The 15,798-nt window shown below is 51.6% G+C and overlaps 9 protein-coding genes across 9 annotated transcripts; all 9 read right to left on the bottom strand.

The window, feature by feature from the left end:
* Positions 1-258: 258 nt before the first annotated feature.
* On the bottom strand, positions 259-2,346 carry LPMP_300830 (mitochondrial oligoU binding protein TBRGG1, putative; the record flags this gene model as incomplete). The annotated part of the gene is made up of 1 exon (XM_010702816.1): positions 259-2,346. One exon carries the CDS (start codon positions 2,344-2,346, stop codon positions 259-261), a length of 2,088 nt encoding a protein of 695 aa, XP_010701118.1.
* A 650-nt stretch (positions 2,347-2,996) lies between these two features.
* LPMP_300820 (hypothetical protein) lies at positions 2,997-3,395 on the bottom strand (the record flags this gene model as incomplete). Its single annotated transcript, XM_010702815.1, has 1 exon — positions 2,997-3,395. One exon carries the CDS (start codon positions 3,393-3,395, stop codon positions 2,997-2,999), a length of 399 nt encoding a protein of 132 aa, XP_010701117.1.
* Positions 3,396-4,385: 990 nt separating this feature from the next.
* LPMP_300810 (hypothetical protein) lies at positions 4,386-7,808 on the bottom strand (the record flags this gene model as incomplete). Its single annotated transcript, XM_010702814.1, has 1 exon — positions 4,386-7,808. One exon carries the CDS (start codon positions 7,806-7,808, stop codon positions 4,386-4,388), a length of 3,423 nt encoding a protein of 1,140 aa, XP_010701116.1.
* An 881-nt stretch (positions 7,809-8,689) lies between these two features.
* Positions 8,690-9,232, bottom strand: LPMP_300800 (4-methyl-5(beta-hydroxyethyl)-thiazole monophosphate synthesis protein, putative; the record flags this gene model as incomplete). The annotated part of the gene is made up of 1 exon (XM_010702813.1): positions 8,690-9,232. One exon carries the CDS (start codon positions 9,230-9,232, stop codon positions 8,690-8,692), a length of 543 nt encoding a protein of 180 aa, XP_010701115.1.
* A 408-nt stretch (positions 9,233-9,640) lies between these two features.
* LPMP_300790 (hypothetical protein) lies at positions 9,641-10,483 on the bottom strand (the record flags this gene model as incomplete). Its single annotated transcript, XM_010702812.1, has 1 exon — positions 9,641-10,483. One exon carries the CDS (start codon positions 10,481-10,483, stop codon positions 9,641-9,643), a length of 843 nt encoding a protein of 280 aa, XP_010701114.1.
* Positions 10,484-10,791: 308 nt separating this feature from the next.
* Positions 10,792-11,307, bottom strand: LPMP_300780 (hypothetical protein; the record flags this gene model as incomplete). Its single annotated transcript, XM_010702811.1, has 1 exon — positions 10,792-11,307. The coding sequence occupies one exon, from the start codon at positions 11,305-11,307 to the stop codon at positions 10,792-10,794; it is 516 nt and encodes a 171-aa protein (XP_010701113.1).
* A 301-nt stretch (positions 11,308-11,608) lies between these two features.
* On the bottom strand, positions 11,609-12,382 carry LPMP_300770 (heat shock protein GrpE, putative; the record flags this gene model as incomplete). The annotated part of the gene is made up of 1 exon (XM_010702810.1): positions 11,609-12,382. The coding sequence occupies one exon, from the start codon at positions 12,380-12,382 to the stop codon at positions 11,609-11,611; it is 774 nt and encodes a 257-aa protein (XP_010701112.1).
* A 673-nt stretch (positions 12,383-13,055) lies between these two features.
* LPMP_300760 (co-chaperone GrpE, putative) lies at positions 13,056-13,712 on the bottom strand (the record flags this gene model as incomplete). Its single annotated transcript, XM_010702809.1, has 1 exon — positions 13,056-13,712. One exon carries the CDS (start codon positions 13,710-13,712, stop codon positions 13,056-13,058), a length of 657 nt encoding a protein of 218 aa, XP_010701111.1.
* A 379-nt stretch (positions 13,713-14,091) lies between these two features.
* Positions 14,092-14,706, bottom strand: LPMP_300750 (hypothetical protein; the record flags this gene model as incomplete). The annotated part of the gene is made up of 1 exon (XM_010702808.1): positions 14,092-14,706. One exon carries the CDS (start codon positions 14,704-14,706, stop codon positions 14,092-14,094), a length of 615 nt encoding a protein of 204 aa, XP_010701110.1.
* Positions 14,707-15,798: the final 1,092 nt, after the last annotated feature.

The raw sequence follows: 15,798 nt of genomic DNA, 5'->3' as shown, positions 1-15,798 counted from the left end.
ATATCCGCCGGCCCTCTCCTGAGTCTGAGCCGCTCACTTAGACGGTGCCGTCATAACTGCCTCCTCACACAAACGTCTATGGCGAAATTGGTGTTGTCGTCTCAGCCACTGAGCGCAGGCCACACGGTGCTGTCGCAGCACAATCTCCGAAGAACAGCGCCAGGAGAACGGAAGAAGAGCAACTGAACAAAAAAAAAAACAGTTCGCTTTATTCCCATTTAGCGTGCTAGAGAGAAGAGAAGCGCAGAGGGTGCCACATCACGACGCCGTGATCCTTTGCACTGCCGCCACTATTGCTTCTGAGTTGGAATCGGCGGGGATACTCCTCACAAACCAGTCCACGAACACAGGACTCAAGTCGGACTTAAACCTTTCAGGGCTGTCTTCGAGCGTCTTAAGCACTGTTGCACACACGGCCGCGTCGTGAGTCTTGTTTCGACACGGGCAATCGGCCGGTGCCAACGCAATGGCCGCAACGGCTGTTAACATTTGTCGCGGCAAAGCTTCTGAAGCGTGTTTGAGAAGATGCTCTGGAAGCGTCTTGGCAAGAGCGTCGTTGGGAGAGACATCGTTCTTGGCAAACGCGTTTTCAAGGTTAATCCGCAGTTCAGTGAGAGTTCCAAAGTGACGACTGTACAGCACCTCGCGGGCCGCGGCGCGGATGGTCTCGTGATCCTCTCCATCCTCCGGCATCTCACTCTCTTGAGGAGCCGTCCTCGCAGGCCGAGGCGGTCGTACTCCAACACTGCAGTTTGCAGTGACAGTAAGAATTTCAGCGGAGGGCAGTTTCTGTGTGGATAGAGATGCCATCAGCCGCACCAGTGATTGGAATGGAATGGTGCGGAATGTCATGAGCCGTATGAGCGAAGCGCACATACTCTCTTGAATCGTGGAGGAGATCTCGATATTGGAGGCGTGCGCGTAGTTCCAGATGTGAGTCGCACTCCGGGGCCCCACAAAAGCGCTCACCTTCTCCAAACGTGCCATCAATGCTGTGTGGAGTCCCTCTACTGCCGCCGTCAGTTCGACACTCGGCTCACTGACCTGCTGTCTAATGCGGAGGATTGCATTCATCAGTTCTCCGACCTGCTCATCCGTGTGGAATTGCGCAGTTTCTGCCACACGAACGAGAAGTTGAGAAATTTGCTTCTGGGAAGCGTCCACAAATGGTGCGGCGCAAAGAAGAACAATGGCCTCCCGTGAATGCATCCCCTCCACCCCTGCAAGAGCGCGCGCCAGCGTCTCGTGTGCAATCTGCTTCCACTTCGCATTGTCTCGCGTTTGCATTGAGTGATGATGTAGAACAGACGCCAGTGTGGACAGCTGCTGAACCGGCATCGAAGAGAGACACGGCTCAAGATGAGAGAGGAGTCCGTCCTGAAGCTTTTCATTCTCTGTGACTCTCAAGCGCTGAAGTGCCTGGAGCACCATCACTACTTCTACGGGTACCATTTCGCGCATCACTAACTGCACGATCGGCATGACCTCACCAACCATTACTTGCTTCGCCTCTGGCGGAAAGATGACTCCCAACGCGTTCGCAAAAAGAGCAATATTCTGAGGTGAAATGCCACCAATGTTGCTCCGAATCCACTGGAACGCCTGCTCCACCGCCTCCGTCTTTGCTGGGATAGAGAAAGTGGCAGCGCAGTTGATCACAATGGAAACAGATCGCTCGTCTTGGGTGGAGGGATCGATGCGTATGCGACGCAGAAGCCGCCGAGCCTCCTTTAGAATCCCAAACCGTTCCTTTGTGTCTTTTGCTTTCTTGTACTCATGTTTCATCTTCAGTAGTTTGTCCGCGTCTTGCGCAAGATACTGCTCCTTGCTACGTCGTGGTGCCAATTGACGATCGTCACCGTCGTCCTGGCGATTTCCAAAACCCTCTTGACGGTTGTTGAACCCTTTCCGGCGATTGTTGTAGCCCTGGTTACGATCATCGTAGTTCTGCCGACGATTACTGTACCCTTGCTGATAGATGTCGTGTCTTTGCGGGCGATCGTCATAGCGCTGCTGGTGATTTGCATAGCCCTGATTGTGGTTCTCGTATCCACGGTCGCCACCGCCACCTCGCCTAGGGCCACCTCCGCGGCCTTGGTAGCCTCCACGCTGACGGAGCACAGCACATCCGCTCAGCGCCGTACTGTATCCCCGAGCCCAGAGTGGCGTGCCCGCCAGTGTCGCGCACCGCTGCAGCATCTGATCCTTCGCAGTTCGCTCCCTTTCTAACCTTTTGATAAGTGGCCTAGGGTGCAAGTACCTTTGTGGTGACATTGAAATGATAAAATAGAGAGAAAAATCGGCTTGCTTCAGACGTGCACGCAAGAAGGGTGGAAAGAGTGACATACATTGTTGTGCGCATGCGGGTGCTTGTCAACGCACATTACCGATGTGTGTGCACGCCATACTACGTGACTGACCGCCAAACACTGCGCACACTACTCTAAAGGAAACGTTGTTACGACAAGCTCATGTGAGAGAAAAGGTGGTGTGGAGGGAGTATTGACACAGTCCTCAGTTGGAGGAACACGGTACGAAGAGCAAACCGTTCGGAGATAACTGGTGGCCCAGGGGGGTGAGGAGAATCCAAGGTTGCCGTGGTCTTCTTTGTCGATCTTTCTTTTTTCCTAGGTGCTCAGAATAGGTCATCAATCGCACAGTCTTCGCAGAACGCTTAATTCATGCATGCTCAGGGTGAACCCGCAAGCGTGCACGTCCGTGCGAAAGAAAAAAAAAAAGAGATAAAAGAAGAAGCATGAAAGGAGAGAAGAAAAGAAAAAAAAAGAAGAGTAGATTGTCTCAAAAGAGCACGTACGAACACATGGCTAGGATCCGATGACATAAACACACAGGAGACAAGCAGTGATGAGAAAGGCAGCAGTGATCACTGAGAAGCGCTGGCGCAGGACACCACACATTCAACTCAAGTGCGTTGTTTTCCGGTGTTTCAGAGTATCGTAACGAACGTGCTCCTAAACCATGCAATCTGTGCACGATTACACTTTGCCCAAACCACCCCGAAGCCCCTCCAGGTATTGCCTGTGAAACTGCATCCGTTCCAACTCAGTCCCGGGGCGTTCGTGAAGCAGCGCCAGAATCCATGCATCTAAGAATGCGCTCACGTTCTTCTCGCACATGTAGTTATTATCCTCGATCTTCTTGGGTTGGTAATCAGCACCAGCAGTGATCTCCGTCCCGTTCATGATGTCCCTCACTATGCGCAAACAGAACTCCACAAGATCACTGGGATGGTCTTGGAGAATGCAGCGAGAGATCATTTCATAGAAATCGACAATGCCGCCCTGACGAAGATAACTTTTCGCCGCATCGATCCCCTGCTCAGTACCCGTCCACTCCGGTGCGCTCACCTTCTTTTTCTGCTTTGGATCCCCCATTTTAAACGATGCGGTCACTGCGGTGGCCGTTGACTGCGTGGCAAAGGCAATCAGAGACTGTGCCTGAGTTTGCTTATGTATGAGCTTATGAGTTGGTGAGTCGGTCCCTACGTCCGATTGAACTATTCACCAGCTGTGACTACCTGTGACTTCACACAAAAGACGCAATGCAGAGAGCAAGATTGTATTGAGAAACAAATTCTGGAAACGAAAGGCACGCGAGAAAACCGATTGTGGGCAAGGATCTACCACGGAGTTGTCAGAATTATCTGAGTAATAGGAATGATTGTTTGCTCTACGCCAAGGAATCTGTGGTTGAAAAAGGTAGATTGTTCGAGGAAGTGACAGGAAGACAAAGAAAAAAGAAGACAAAGCACATCGAAAGGAAGGCGACGTCCACGATCCCGCCCCTCTGCAGCAGGCGCGCATCATGCCGTGGCGCTGACCATATGAATGGCCGTACAGACTCTGGCACTCTCTGCTTTGTGTCCACATGGGTCTATCTGATACATCTCCAACGACCAGAGTCACACAAACAGTGAAAACCACGCCAGTACCATGACTACTTCTCCTCAGGGCCTGCCAGCTTGACCTTAGACCACTCCTACCGCTACATCACTTGATTGAAGCCTTTATTGTTTCGAATGACAGGAGAGTCACATTCACACGGAAGCACACGCACATAGACACGGAGAAGAAAAGGATGCATATGTGTACAAATAAAGGTGGCGAGGATGCGTCAAAGCAGGCAACAGAAGGCCTGTGTGTTCACGTATCAGCTATGCTGCCCCCGATATACCGTAGCCCCAAGTCTTTTTGCCGTGTGGTGCAGTGTCCTTCCCACTTGGGGGGAAGTTGGTTGTTTTGGAGTCTGGTGTGCACCGCACATTCCTTGAGGAAAATGAGATGGCTGAACTACCAAAACGGAAAGGAGTAGAAAACAAAGAAACAAATACGCAAGCAGTACACCTCTTTTGCTTGTCGCTGCTCTCACTGACTTGCCGGAGCACCGCGGCCACGACCACGACCGCGGTAGCCGCTGTAGCGCCTCAAACCGCCTCTGCCGGTGCGCTGAGAGTTGCGGTCCACGACGCCTCCCCGCCTGGCTGCCTCCAGCGTGTCGTGGATAGCTATGTCGGTGTTGAGGGACGCTGTCAACTCAGCCTGCTGCCAGTTCATCTGCCCCAGGTGGCGATTTCCGTGGAACGAGTCCGGGTCCGGGTCATCCCATAGATCGGTCGCATCTCTGGGTGCACTACGTCCATCGTCGCGTCTGCGGTAGTTTGGACGACGCCCGAACCGTGCGTCCAGCATCTTCTCCATCGCGTCCTCATGATGCTCACCGCCACCGCGCCCACGACCTCCGTTTCCACCGGCTCCGGCAACAGCATCCCCCCCGCTTCCACCGCGACGACCGCCTCTGTCACCCCCTCTCTCCCCGCTCCGCTCACTACCACCACCACCACCACTGCGGGTTGAGTGTCCTCCGCGTCGACGAGCTCCGCCGCGACCGCGACCACCACCTCTACTGCTCCTTGGGCCCCCGCGGTCGTCGTGTGCAGGGACATCGCGACGCTGGACGTGGTCTTCGTATGGCGCTTCCTGCAGTCTGTCCAATGGCGCCAAATAGAAATGGTCCTCCGGTGCCTCCTGTGGAGGCGGGCTGGGAGGCGCTGGAGTCTCAAGGCGCAGCCCCGGCGTTTGCTGTATCGATATTGGTGACACAATAGGAGGAGACACAATTCGCAAAGTCGGGCTTGGGCTCCCAGTCGTCTTACGAAAGAGAATCTTGGAGAGGTGCACAGCCTCGTTGTAAACTCGGTGCGTCTGCTCGTAGTGCTCGACGATGCGCTGCAGGACCTCTTCGACACGCTCGTTAATGATTGTCTCAGCCACCTGTGTGTTTTCCCAACAGAGATAGGTGAGAGCTTTGAGTGCGTGTACAATTAACTTCTCCGTTGTCAAATGTGTCTGCATTGCTTTCACGATGAGCGGAATCGCCCCAGAGTCAGCAAGTAGCTGTCGATTGCCCTCTGAGTTGAAGGCAAACTGGGAAATGGCACGGCAGGTCGACTTCTGCAAAAGAGCGTTGTTGCTATGTGCGCGCATTGCCTTCAGAATCTCTGGAATCGCGTCAACGGCGACCCGCTCCTTGATTTCAGTGTTCCACGCAAGCGTCCCCAGTACAGAGCACCCGAGCTCCAACATCCGGAGTCGCTCAAAATTATCCATGGCGTGGATGACACATTGCACACCACCCACCTCAAAAATTTGCTGCTGTGCGACTGTGTTATCGAACGCGAGTGCACTGAGGCCGCCACAGGCGTTGAGCTGCACCTTGGGGCTTGATTTGTGGGTGCGCATGGCTACCAGTAGCAGCGAGACACCGCCAAGGCGGGTCACAGCACGGTTGAGATCGGTGTGCTCGTACGCCAAGTGAGCCAGTGCGTTGCACGCTTCCTGCTGCACCAGCTGAATCTGCGGAAAGCGCTTCATTGCTGCAATTACAGCATCCGCTCCGAAAAGCTGATAGAGCCTGTCCTTGTTCAATGGCGAGACGAGGGACAGCGTCACAATTGCGCGGCACGCCTCCTCCTGCACCTCGCTGATGTTCTCATGCCGGCGCATGGCGGCGACAATCTGCTCCAACGCCGCTACAGAATCCGCCGAGGAGACGTTGCTTATGTTGGCCAGTGCACGACACGCATGCTCCTGCACCTCATGGTTGTTAGGGTGGTTACGCATTGCATCCACAATGACCTTGTACCCGTTATTCGCTGTGATCTGAGCGGCGTTGTGCTCGTTCGTCCAGGAGAGGTACGACAGTGCCACGCAGCCATGCATTTGCGCGCGGTCGTAGTTCGGATGCTGTGCCATCCCACGAATGATAAAGGGGATCACCCCTTTGGCGCTCATCTCATCACGGTAGCGCTCGCAGTTGAATGCAACTTGCGCAAGAGCACGACACGCGTTCTTAACGAGGCCAGGGCTTGTGTAGTGCTCCTCTAGGGCCTTCATAATTACCTGTATCCCTTCTAGCCGCACCACATCCGCCTTTAGATCGCTGTTCCAGCACATAGTGCCAATCGCGAGGCATCCGTTTTCCTGCAGTCGCGACTTTTTACCGCGGCGCATGGAGTCCAGAATCAGCGCGACACCCCCATTCTCCACAATAACCTGCTGACCGGTCTGATTGTTGAACGTCAGCCCAGACAGCGCGGCACATGCAGACATGAGTAATTCCTCATTGTCTGGGAACCTTCGCATGGCATTCAGCACCAGCACCAAGCCTCCCGACTCCGTGATGCTCGCCGTGATCGCCTCAGAGTCAAACGAGAGGTACGAGAGGAGACTGCATACCTCCTCTTGAATCGCGGAGTTGCTTTGGTACATGCGCATCATCTCCAGCACGCGCGGTACACACCCGGTGGTGTAAATCTTCGCCTTCATCTCTTTCGCGTTGATAGCGACACCGCACAGAAAGTGAATGCATTCGAGGACAACCAGTTCCGACTTGGTGTTGTTGAAAAGCGACGATACACAATCCCAGTCAATATACTGAGACCGCGGAAGGTTGCTGAACACACGCAACACGTGACCGCACAGCATTTCAGACTGCTGATACCGAGCCAGCGCGTCGGCCAAGTACATCATGGCAGGAGAATCGGCGTCGACCATGTTCGCCACCCCAGAGCTGGTGACGTTTGCAGTGATGCGTGCGACGTACGTGGTGATTTCCTCGTCGCTAATGTGCTCGTGTAGAACTCCCTCCAGTGCAGTGACGCCTTTTGCGTCCACAAACTCCTGACTTACAGACAGGAATCGATCAGGAAGCTCCTTGTAGTAGGAAGTGAACTCTGCCAGTGTGCGGGTCGCAATCCGCACAATGGTGGCGTCACTGCAGTGGTTCTGCAGCGCGTTCGTAAGCTGCGTGATACCGTCCCCAATGTTGTACAGGTTGAAGTGCGATAGGAGAGTAACAGCTGCCAGGACACTCCTGCAGTCGTGTGGATTGTTGCGCAGGGCATCCACGGCGACCTTCGGCACCTCAAATTCGGAGAAGAGAGACACCGTAAAATCGTCTGTGCAGTAGTGATGAATGAGCGCGCACACCCAGCGAGAAAACTCGGGCCAGTTGGCGTGCTGCCGCGCGATGCCAACCACGTTTTCCACAATCTCCTCCACCTCATCCGGCGATAGCTGCGAGCTCACGCACGTCCTCAGCAGCAGGGTGACGTTCTGCGCAGCGCTACTCTCCGTTGATGTTTGGAGTCGATTCTGCAGAATGGCAACACGCTTTGCCGCATCTGGCGCTTGTGCGCACATGATTGTGTACTCTGGTGTCTCAACGCCTTTGAAATTGAGCTGCTGCATGGGAGAGCCACGCACCATTTGATCAAAAATGTACTCCATCCTCCTTGACAATTTTTCGCAGTTCTCCGGACTGGCAACGTGATGCAGCTCGGTGAAGCCGTGAGTATGTGGCTTCGTGATCCATCCAATAGGGTTTTTTTAGCTTTCCTTCGCCTGCACGAGTAGGCTTTTCCTCCCGCCTTACCAGAGTTCTGTAAGGGAATCAACAAGGCGAGTGCTAGCGTAGATATGGCAGAGCACGGAGCAGGTACAGATGTAAAGAACACCCCAAAGTGTTCTGTCCATTTAGTGTTATCAAGAGCGAGTAGATGAGATGATAGTTCTTTTTCTCTTTTGCTTCTTTCTAGCGTCGCTGTGTTATGTGAACGACTCGGGAGGAAGGAGAGAGGCAACCGGAAGCTCATCAAACACAATAAAAATAACAATCAAATAAAAGGGGGAGGGGCAAAAAAGAGAAAAGGTTCGAGTAGAGTCAGAGAACAGCATTCCGCTAGTCACTGTGCAGAAACAAGAAGGCACAAGAGTGAGTATTTCTTACTGACGTAAACCCTTCGTTAGGCACGCTCATCTCAACCCTTTCTTAGTATTTCTTCCCTGCTGTTGTTTTTTGTGGAGAGGCTGTCTGTTGTGTTGCCTTGATGCAGTTACGAGGAAGGCGGAGAGAGGCTTCGGTGAGCCGTTGCTCAATATATAGAAGTCGACGCACATACAGAAGTGAAATAGTTGCACAAGAGGCCAATACGACCGCGCAAGCCTAAAGAGTCGAAGTCCGAGAAAAAGGAGGGAGCTACGGAAAAACAAGTACGGGATAGGCCGCAAAGGAAGAAAGACCAGTAGAGAGTATTCTGCTCTTGCTTCGCTGGTGAGAGCTGCCATTGGTGTCCTTAAAAGCACAAAAGTTCCTATGAATCACCTCACTACTAAGTTCGCTCGATGGCGCGCACGTCGCCCATCTCCTTCGTTTGATCTACAAGCATGGCCTTGGCAAGCTGCTCCGCCAGGTCAGGTGACTTGAGAACCGAAACAGCAGCGAGCCCAAAGTAGATGGCGGTGCCAGGACCGCGGCTGGTGAGACAGTTCCCCGACTTTACCACAGCACTCGTGGAGTAACTGACAGAAGAGGGCAACCTCTCCTCAAAGCCGGGATAGCAAGTGACGCTCTCCACACCCTCCAACAGCCCCATGGGGGCAAGGACGACGGCGGGAGAAGCGCAGATTGCGCCGTACAGTTTTTTCCCCATCCGCGTCTCCTGCAGAATCTTCTTCAGCGCCACACTGTTGCTGAGATGCACGGCTCCTGGCATGCCACCGGGAAGGAGCACCGCGTCATAGTCCGATGCAGAGACTTCTCCAACCAGAACATCGCACTTCACATTCGTTCCGTGCGCTAGGGTAATGCACTTCGACTCCATCACCGAAGCAAGAGTGACCTTCATCGCGCCTCGGGAAAGGACATCAATCATGCTGATCAGCTCGATGTCCTCGGAGTGATCAGCTGCGACGACAAGAACGCTCATGGTGTCTGGTTACGAGTGATTATACCGGTCAAAGTAAACAATAGGTGTCTCGAAGGCGCCAAAGAAGCCTGATTCGAGAAAGTGAGAAAGCAAAAGCCATATTGGAAAGCGCAGACAGTGAGTGTAAGAGCCTCAAGAGAGCAGCGAGCAAACCCACAGGATCGGTCTACCAGCCTGCCCACATTACAAGTTGAAATACCGTAACTGAAGAAAAAATACGAACTGTTAGAAAATACACATTCAGAGCAGGTGAGGCAGCGTCGCGAGAATGTTCACGGTAGAATAGATTCAAAGCGTGGACATACTAACTTCTCGCCGGCATTTCTATTTTTCTTTGTGAATACCCTACGTCGATCATGACGTAGCTTTCATAAGAATAACAGACATGTTGCCTCCAGCCGGAAGCACGTACACACAACACAAGTGGCCCTTGCTGCTCGGCTCTGTCAGCGGGACCAAATGACCTAAAATGTGAACAACATCCCCCACACCAACACTCTCCTTCGCAAACGCAGAGAGTGATGCACCAACTGTCCGAATCACTATCCCCATGGACGTTTGCGCCTGGAAAAACGGAACATCGTACCGTACCGCAAACTCAACACAGTTAGTTGCCTCACTCACCCCTGGAAGCACTACGCTGACGCTTGTTGGTGACTCAGTAACAACTCCCACTAAAGTCACTACTGCAGAGCATCCCGAGTGACGCAGCGCTGGAAGGTGATCCAGTTCTGCTTTGCTGTTTTCGAGTGCTACGAACTCTTGAGGTAACTTTTCCTGAACCAATTCAGCTGAGGACAAGAACGTCTTCGCAGCCCTTGCAGGTACATACATGGCACTCGAGACAGCGGCTGTGGTCCGGCGGCTTTCGTTCAGTAGAGCGTCGAGCTCTTCAGTAGCATCCTTCAGCTGACGCCGCAGTCGCTTATGCTTTGCTTCTTCAAGCCGCAATTCTGTGTCTAAAACCGATGGGACAGTGTTACATGCTCTGGTTGGTGCGCCACTGGGCTCGGGCATTTTTGGCCACTCACGCCTCTCCACATGAACGGATGTGTCGCAGCTTTCGATCTCGTCAAAGACAGTATTCAGCGGATCGCTGTCGTCTACATCGTGGTTCGACACTGAAGGGGCTTTTGTGCCGCCCCACCGGACCCAGAGAGCCCGTGGGTTGCACTTGCGCACGTGCCGCGAGAGCATTTCTGCGGCGAGCGAGGCTTTCTCTGCTAGACGCTGGAGTGCTAAAAAAAAAAAAAAGACGAGAGGAAAAAAGGCAGAGAGGCATCAGTTTTCGCTATAACTGTCCGCCACTGACGACACTCAAGGTGTTGACTTAAGAATGATTGCGATGCAGAAAGTCAGATCCGCTTTCAGTTCACTTGGCAAGTCGGAAGCCTAACACTCCATTCAATGAGAGAAGCAAGAAGGCTACAGGGCTGATTTGCGGTCCTCAACTTTTTCGCTTGTGTGTGCATGTACGTGTGGTTCGACTGTGAATTAAAAGGGCGTTATTTGGGCAGAAAACCTGCTTTCACGTAATCTAAACGCTGCTTCTTCGTAAGCATCTGATCGTCGATGAGGTCCATTCTCGGCTTCGTTAATGTGTTCATTTCCTTGCCTACATTCCATCGAGAAGGGCTGTTCAGCTCGAAAACGGATGGAAACGACTTGACTCTCACCTTTCCTCCGCCAGTGGCATGTTGAAGAGTATACACCTGTCGCTTTGAGACGAAAAACTTCCCTGTCCAGTCGCCAGTTATGTAATTATCCGCAGGAAGGAAAAAGGACTGGCTCTTCGCCGTCATGTAGCTCCAGAAGTACGGCGCGTTTAGATTCATTGCCTGAGTGTTCTTGATATGCGGTCTACGATGGAACGGAAACTTACGCTGTCCCCTCCGAGCTAGGTAGTAGCCGAAAGTAGACTTGACAATTTTCAGAAAGCGTTTCTGCACTTCAGCCACCGCGGTGGCTGGGTAAGGAACATGCGCTGCTGGCGCGACAGCGGAAACACAACGGCGAAGCATCCTCACTGAGGTAATACGTTACACCTTTCAGTGTAGTCGTGGTTTTTCTTTTTTTTCGAGAGTAAGTCCAGAGAGAAGGAGAAGAGTATGTCCCGAGTAAACAGCAGCGAAAACAAGCGTCTGAAGTGAGGAAATAGTGTGAACGGCAAACGTAAGAAACGAGAAGAATCGGTCCCAGCGTAAACGCTATCTTGCCTTTTTTTTTTCATCATAGAATCTGATGGCGACAGGAGCCCTAGTTGCCAAGTGAATTGATGGAGGGAAAAAAATGTCCTCTTGTGCTGTAGTGTGTAATGTACCCTTAGGGGTCCTCGCTCAATCCAACTTCCGCACGCCGCAAAACTGACTCGTTCATGTGGTAACCTTTTTTCACAATCTCAGCAACACTGCCTTCTTGAAGAGAAAGAGTAGATGGAACTGTAAAGATCTTCTCTTCCTTCGTCTCGTCAAATGGGGCGCCAACCACGGTATTCATTTGTGTCACCCCATACCGCTTCAGAACCTTCAGCGCCACTTCCTCAGTGAGCATCACACCAGTGAGGATCGAAGCTTCGCTTTGGGGGATGGAAGAGTTCCTCTGTCTGTATTCCCCCACTTTTCTTGTAACTACTTGCAGGGCATCGCAAACATCCAGCATATCCTGTGCAAAAGATCTTACTGCGTCGTTATGCGCCTGCTTTGCTTGCTCCTGGGTGGCCTTCCGAATATTTTCACACGAAGCAGCAGTGTACAGATTTTCCGATTGAAGTTGCTGAATTTGTTTCTTGCTTTCACGAAGCTGTGCCCTCAAGACTTCGTACTTAGTCTTGAGATCCACAACAGATAAGGTGGTTGCACCATCCTGGGTAGCGCATTTCCTTTGTATTAGGCAACATGAGCAGAGCAGAGGCGTCACATGTGTCCCCACTCGTCTGTACATTATCTTGTGTTGGTCTCGAGGAATGTGTTCTAAAAAGGAGTCAGTTGTAGAAAGTTGAAACAAAAGTGGAATTGAGAGTGCAAGTGGGATCACGCGAGTGCTGCACAGAACCAGGGTATCATTAATAATTAGTCTGTGGCTGAATCTCACTATCATGAAAGTGTAGATAAAAATTGACTCAATATGTGAATTTTTTTTTTCTACTCTTAATACCTGTGCTCGAGCAATGTACGTTTTTAATGCTGCATCTGTTCGCCTTGACTTCCGCAGCTACTCAGATTTGCACTTCTGGTCTTCAGATACGCAACAGTGAAGATCACAAGCGCTAATAAATTATGTGACTATCAAGAGAATCTGGATAAAGAGAAGCGACAAGTTCACTAGTTCCGCAACGCTTGGGCCGTACCCTAGATGCTTGCTAGCCGGATGGGAGGAGCAGTGTATTCCTCGGCGCAGATATTCCCTTCCAATCCTCTGTTTTATTTTCCAAACCTCTCACCATATCGCGGCCACATAAATGCAGGCCAAGTGACACTGCAGATCGAAAAAAAAAATTTACACTTTCTGCTGTCTACGTGCCCTGCTTCTCCTCAGCTTATTAGAGCACTAGTCCCGAATATATATATAACACGAAAAAAAAAATTAGTTTTTTTTTTCAGATCCTTTCATTTAGGGGGTAACAACTCAATCTGAACCTTTAGCAGCTAGAAGAGAGAAACGTTACGCAGCATTTGTGTGTACTGAGGGAATAACGTTTTGAAAGGCAAGAAAAATAAGCCAGGCAAGAGAAAAGATGATGAAAGTTCTCCCCTCACCTCAACACTGCGCTTTACGGGTGTTGGGAAACGCTGACCTGCGCTGCACGAAGAACACGACTCTTGAGAGTGTAACCATCTTTCAAAACATTTGAGATTGTGTCGACAGGTGCCTTTTCCGTGGCCGAGGTGCTCACAAGCGCATCATGTAAGTTGGGGTCAAATTTGGTACCCACCGTGACGCCCATCTTCTCAATACCGTGTTTGCCAAGATTCTTGAGGAGAACCTTGTGCGAGAGCTTAACACCGGTGAAAATGGAGCGCAACATCTTATTTTCATTCAGCTCAGCCTCTGAAAAGGCAGCAAATGCCTCGACACCCTTCTCAAGTGTGTCTGCAACTTCCAGCATATCCTTACCAAATGAGCTTATACCGTAAAGCTTTGCCTTCTCAGCGTCTTCGCGACCGATGCGGCGCGCGTTTTCAGCATCCGCTGCACGGTAAAGGATCTCTTTCTTGAGTTCCTCAATCTTAGCCTTCGAAGCATCAAGCTCCTTCTCCAGATCCTTGACAGCAGCAGCGGATACGACCTCTTCGGTGGCAACGCTTGGTACTTCTTTCTCCACCTCAGCTGGCTTCTCAGACCCGGCCGCAGTAGAACACCACCGCAGACTGGTGAACACTGCGGAAGCGCGAGCGGCAAGTCCTGTTCGTAGCGACAGAGCCCTCATTTTAGAACAATCTTTTTGTTTTTGTTCTTTGTTGTTGTTGTGACTGTGTGAAAAGCGATAAGATAGTCCTAGCGGCCTTGTTCAAGAGAGAGAATAGTAGAAAGAAAATAAAGGTGTGAAAAAAAAAGGAAATGGATTTCGTAACTTCTTTTCGCAGTGCACCCCGTGACTTCTCCTTGAGCTTTAGCACTCTGTTGACCATATCAGAACATGGTTCGAGAAGAAAAGTACGAAGAAGTCGACCCCCACTCTCTCCACCTTAACGTTTGTTGGTTGATTTACTAGACGAGATCGGGTATTTAACTGGCTTTTGGAGGGATCTGTTGCTTGCGTTTTGCTCACCGTGGCACTACTTGTGAAGAAGAAAAAGGTGCAATTACTAAGGTGGGAGTAAAGCATCCAATTCCCCCAGTTCCACTGGAGTCATCCACGACTCTTTTCGAAGAAAACACCACGCGTAGCGAAAATGACGCATTTGATCCTTCGTCACGAAATCAACATTGCGGATGCCTAAGTCCTCTCGCTTCAAAAACAATGGTAGAGATGTCATAAATGCATAGTTCAGTGTTTGAATAGAAATGTCTGAGAACAGTGGTGTTCGAATGAGTGTTTTTTTGTCCAGTACGGAAAGAGACACTGAAGTCCCACGGCAGTTGAACTGACAGAAAAAAGGTAAAATAGGTGGCTCATCTTTGAATGGTGTGTCTCCTAGGCGCTTTTTACTCTCAATCAGCAAAACGGAGCAACTCTCCTCATCGAAGAACTGTATTTCGACTCTCGATATGGTTCCCTGCGACATGGAGCCACAAGCTTCGAAAAACTCTGCCAGTGGCGCCGACCGATTAGTCCCACCCTTCAGTTCACATAGAACCCCGTCACCGGGCTCGAGGTGGTCGTGAATCTTTAGCTGGAGGGTGCCTCCAGCGTTCGGCGCCAAGCTCCATCCGAGCTCTACACGCTGCAATTCACGGAGAAACTCTTGCCAGGTTTCCATGAACAGCGGCTTCTGCACAAAACCATAGTGTTCAAAACATCTATTCTTTGCTTCCCCATCGTTAATAACATCAAACGCCGGAACAGAAGGGTTTTTCTGAAGGCGTCGCCGTCCCCGGCCGAACCGAGGGATTGAGTTCGCACTCGGTATCGCGGTGGATGGTCCAACAACGATGTGACGTAACAGACAAAAGCACGGTGATGTGAAGAGTCGCCGCATGGTTTGAACGCGCTTTGATGATGGCCCCTGGGAAGAGGAAAGGAGTACAAGAGAAAGGTTAGATGAGGGCTCTGAAAGTGGAGTAGCGCCGCTTGCTCGCATCGAAAGAAGTCATCACCCATGACAAGCAGTTTCTTTTCGCGTGCACACGGCAAGGCGCCTCAGACCCCCGAGAGTCATAATTCAACGCCAATTCCAAACCCGTGGCGTGCATAACCCGTCAAAAATTAGCCCCACCGCCTTCTTTACTAACACTCCAAATGCCCATATCACGCTGACGTCTGCCATGATGTTCGCTTCAAGGACGCCGCTTCAGCACCACCACCCACCCAAGCGCACGCGGAGCCCCAGCCTTTCCCAAACACAGGGAGGTCAAAAAGCCGAAGCAAAAAATACCTGCGCGGCGACGAAAAACAAACCACCCGTGCCAAACCGCCCGCCCCCACCCAAGGGAAAGAAGTCCCACACCCGCGATGCACCCCCCCCCCAAAAAAAGAAGAAAGCGGCGCTCTTCCCCCCCCCCCCCGCCTCAGCGAAAATGCCATCCCAGAACCCCGAAATCTCCTGCCCCCCTCCCCACCACGCAACCCCACCCACAGAAACAAAAGAAGCACGAAAACGTGACACCTCACCACAAAGAAGCCAGCGAGCATGACTGGGAAGTTAGATCTGAGACAGCTGGAAAAGCGCAAATTCGAAATGCTCCTCACTCGGTTCCGCTTTCTGAAGACAGACTCACAAACACACACGCTTGCTTTCATTTCAGAAAAAAAAAGTAATGTCTATACCATTCCCCTAAAAAAGGCCATGGGCTCCCCCGCGACCCTGTGAAAAGAAAATGCGCCTAAAGCCGAGGGAAACTCACTGACAACA

The sequence above is a fragment of the Leishmania panamensis genome, assembly GCF_000755165.1.
Source record: "Leishmania panamensis strain MHOM/PA/94/PSC-1 chromosome 30 sequence".
NCBI classification, from domain to species: Eukaryota; Euglenozoa; class Kinetoplastea; order Trypanosomatida; family Trypanosomatidae; genus Leishmania; species Leishmania panamensis.
Note: the sequence above shows the minus strand (reverse complement) of the source record. Positions and strands in the feature narration are given on the sequence as shown.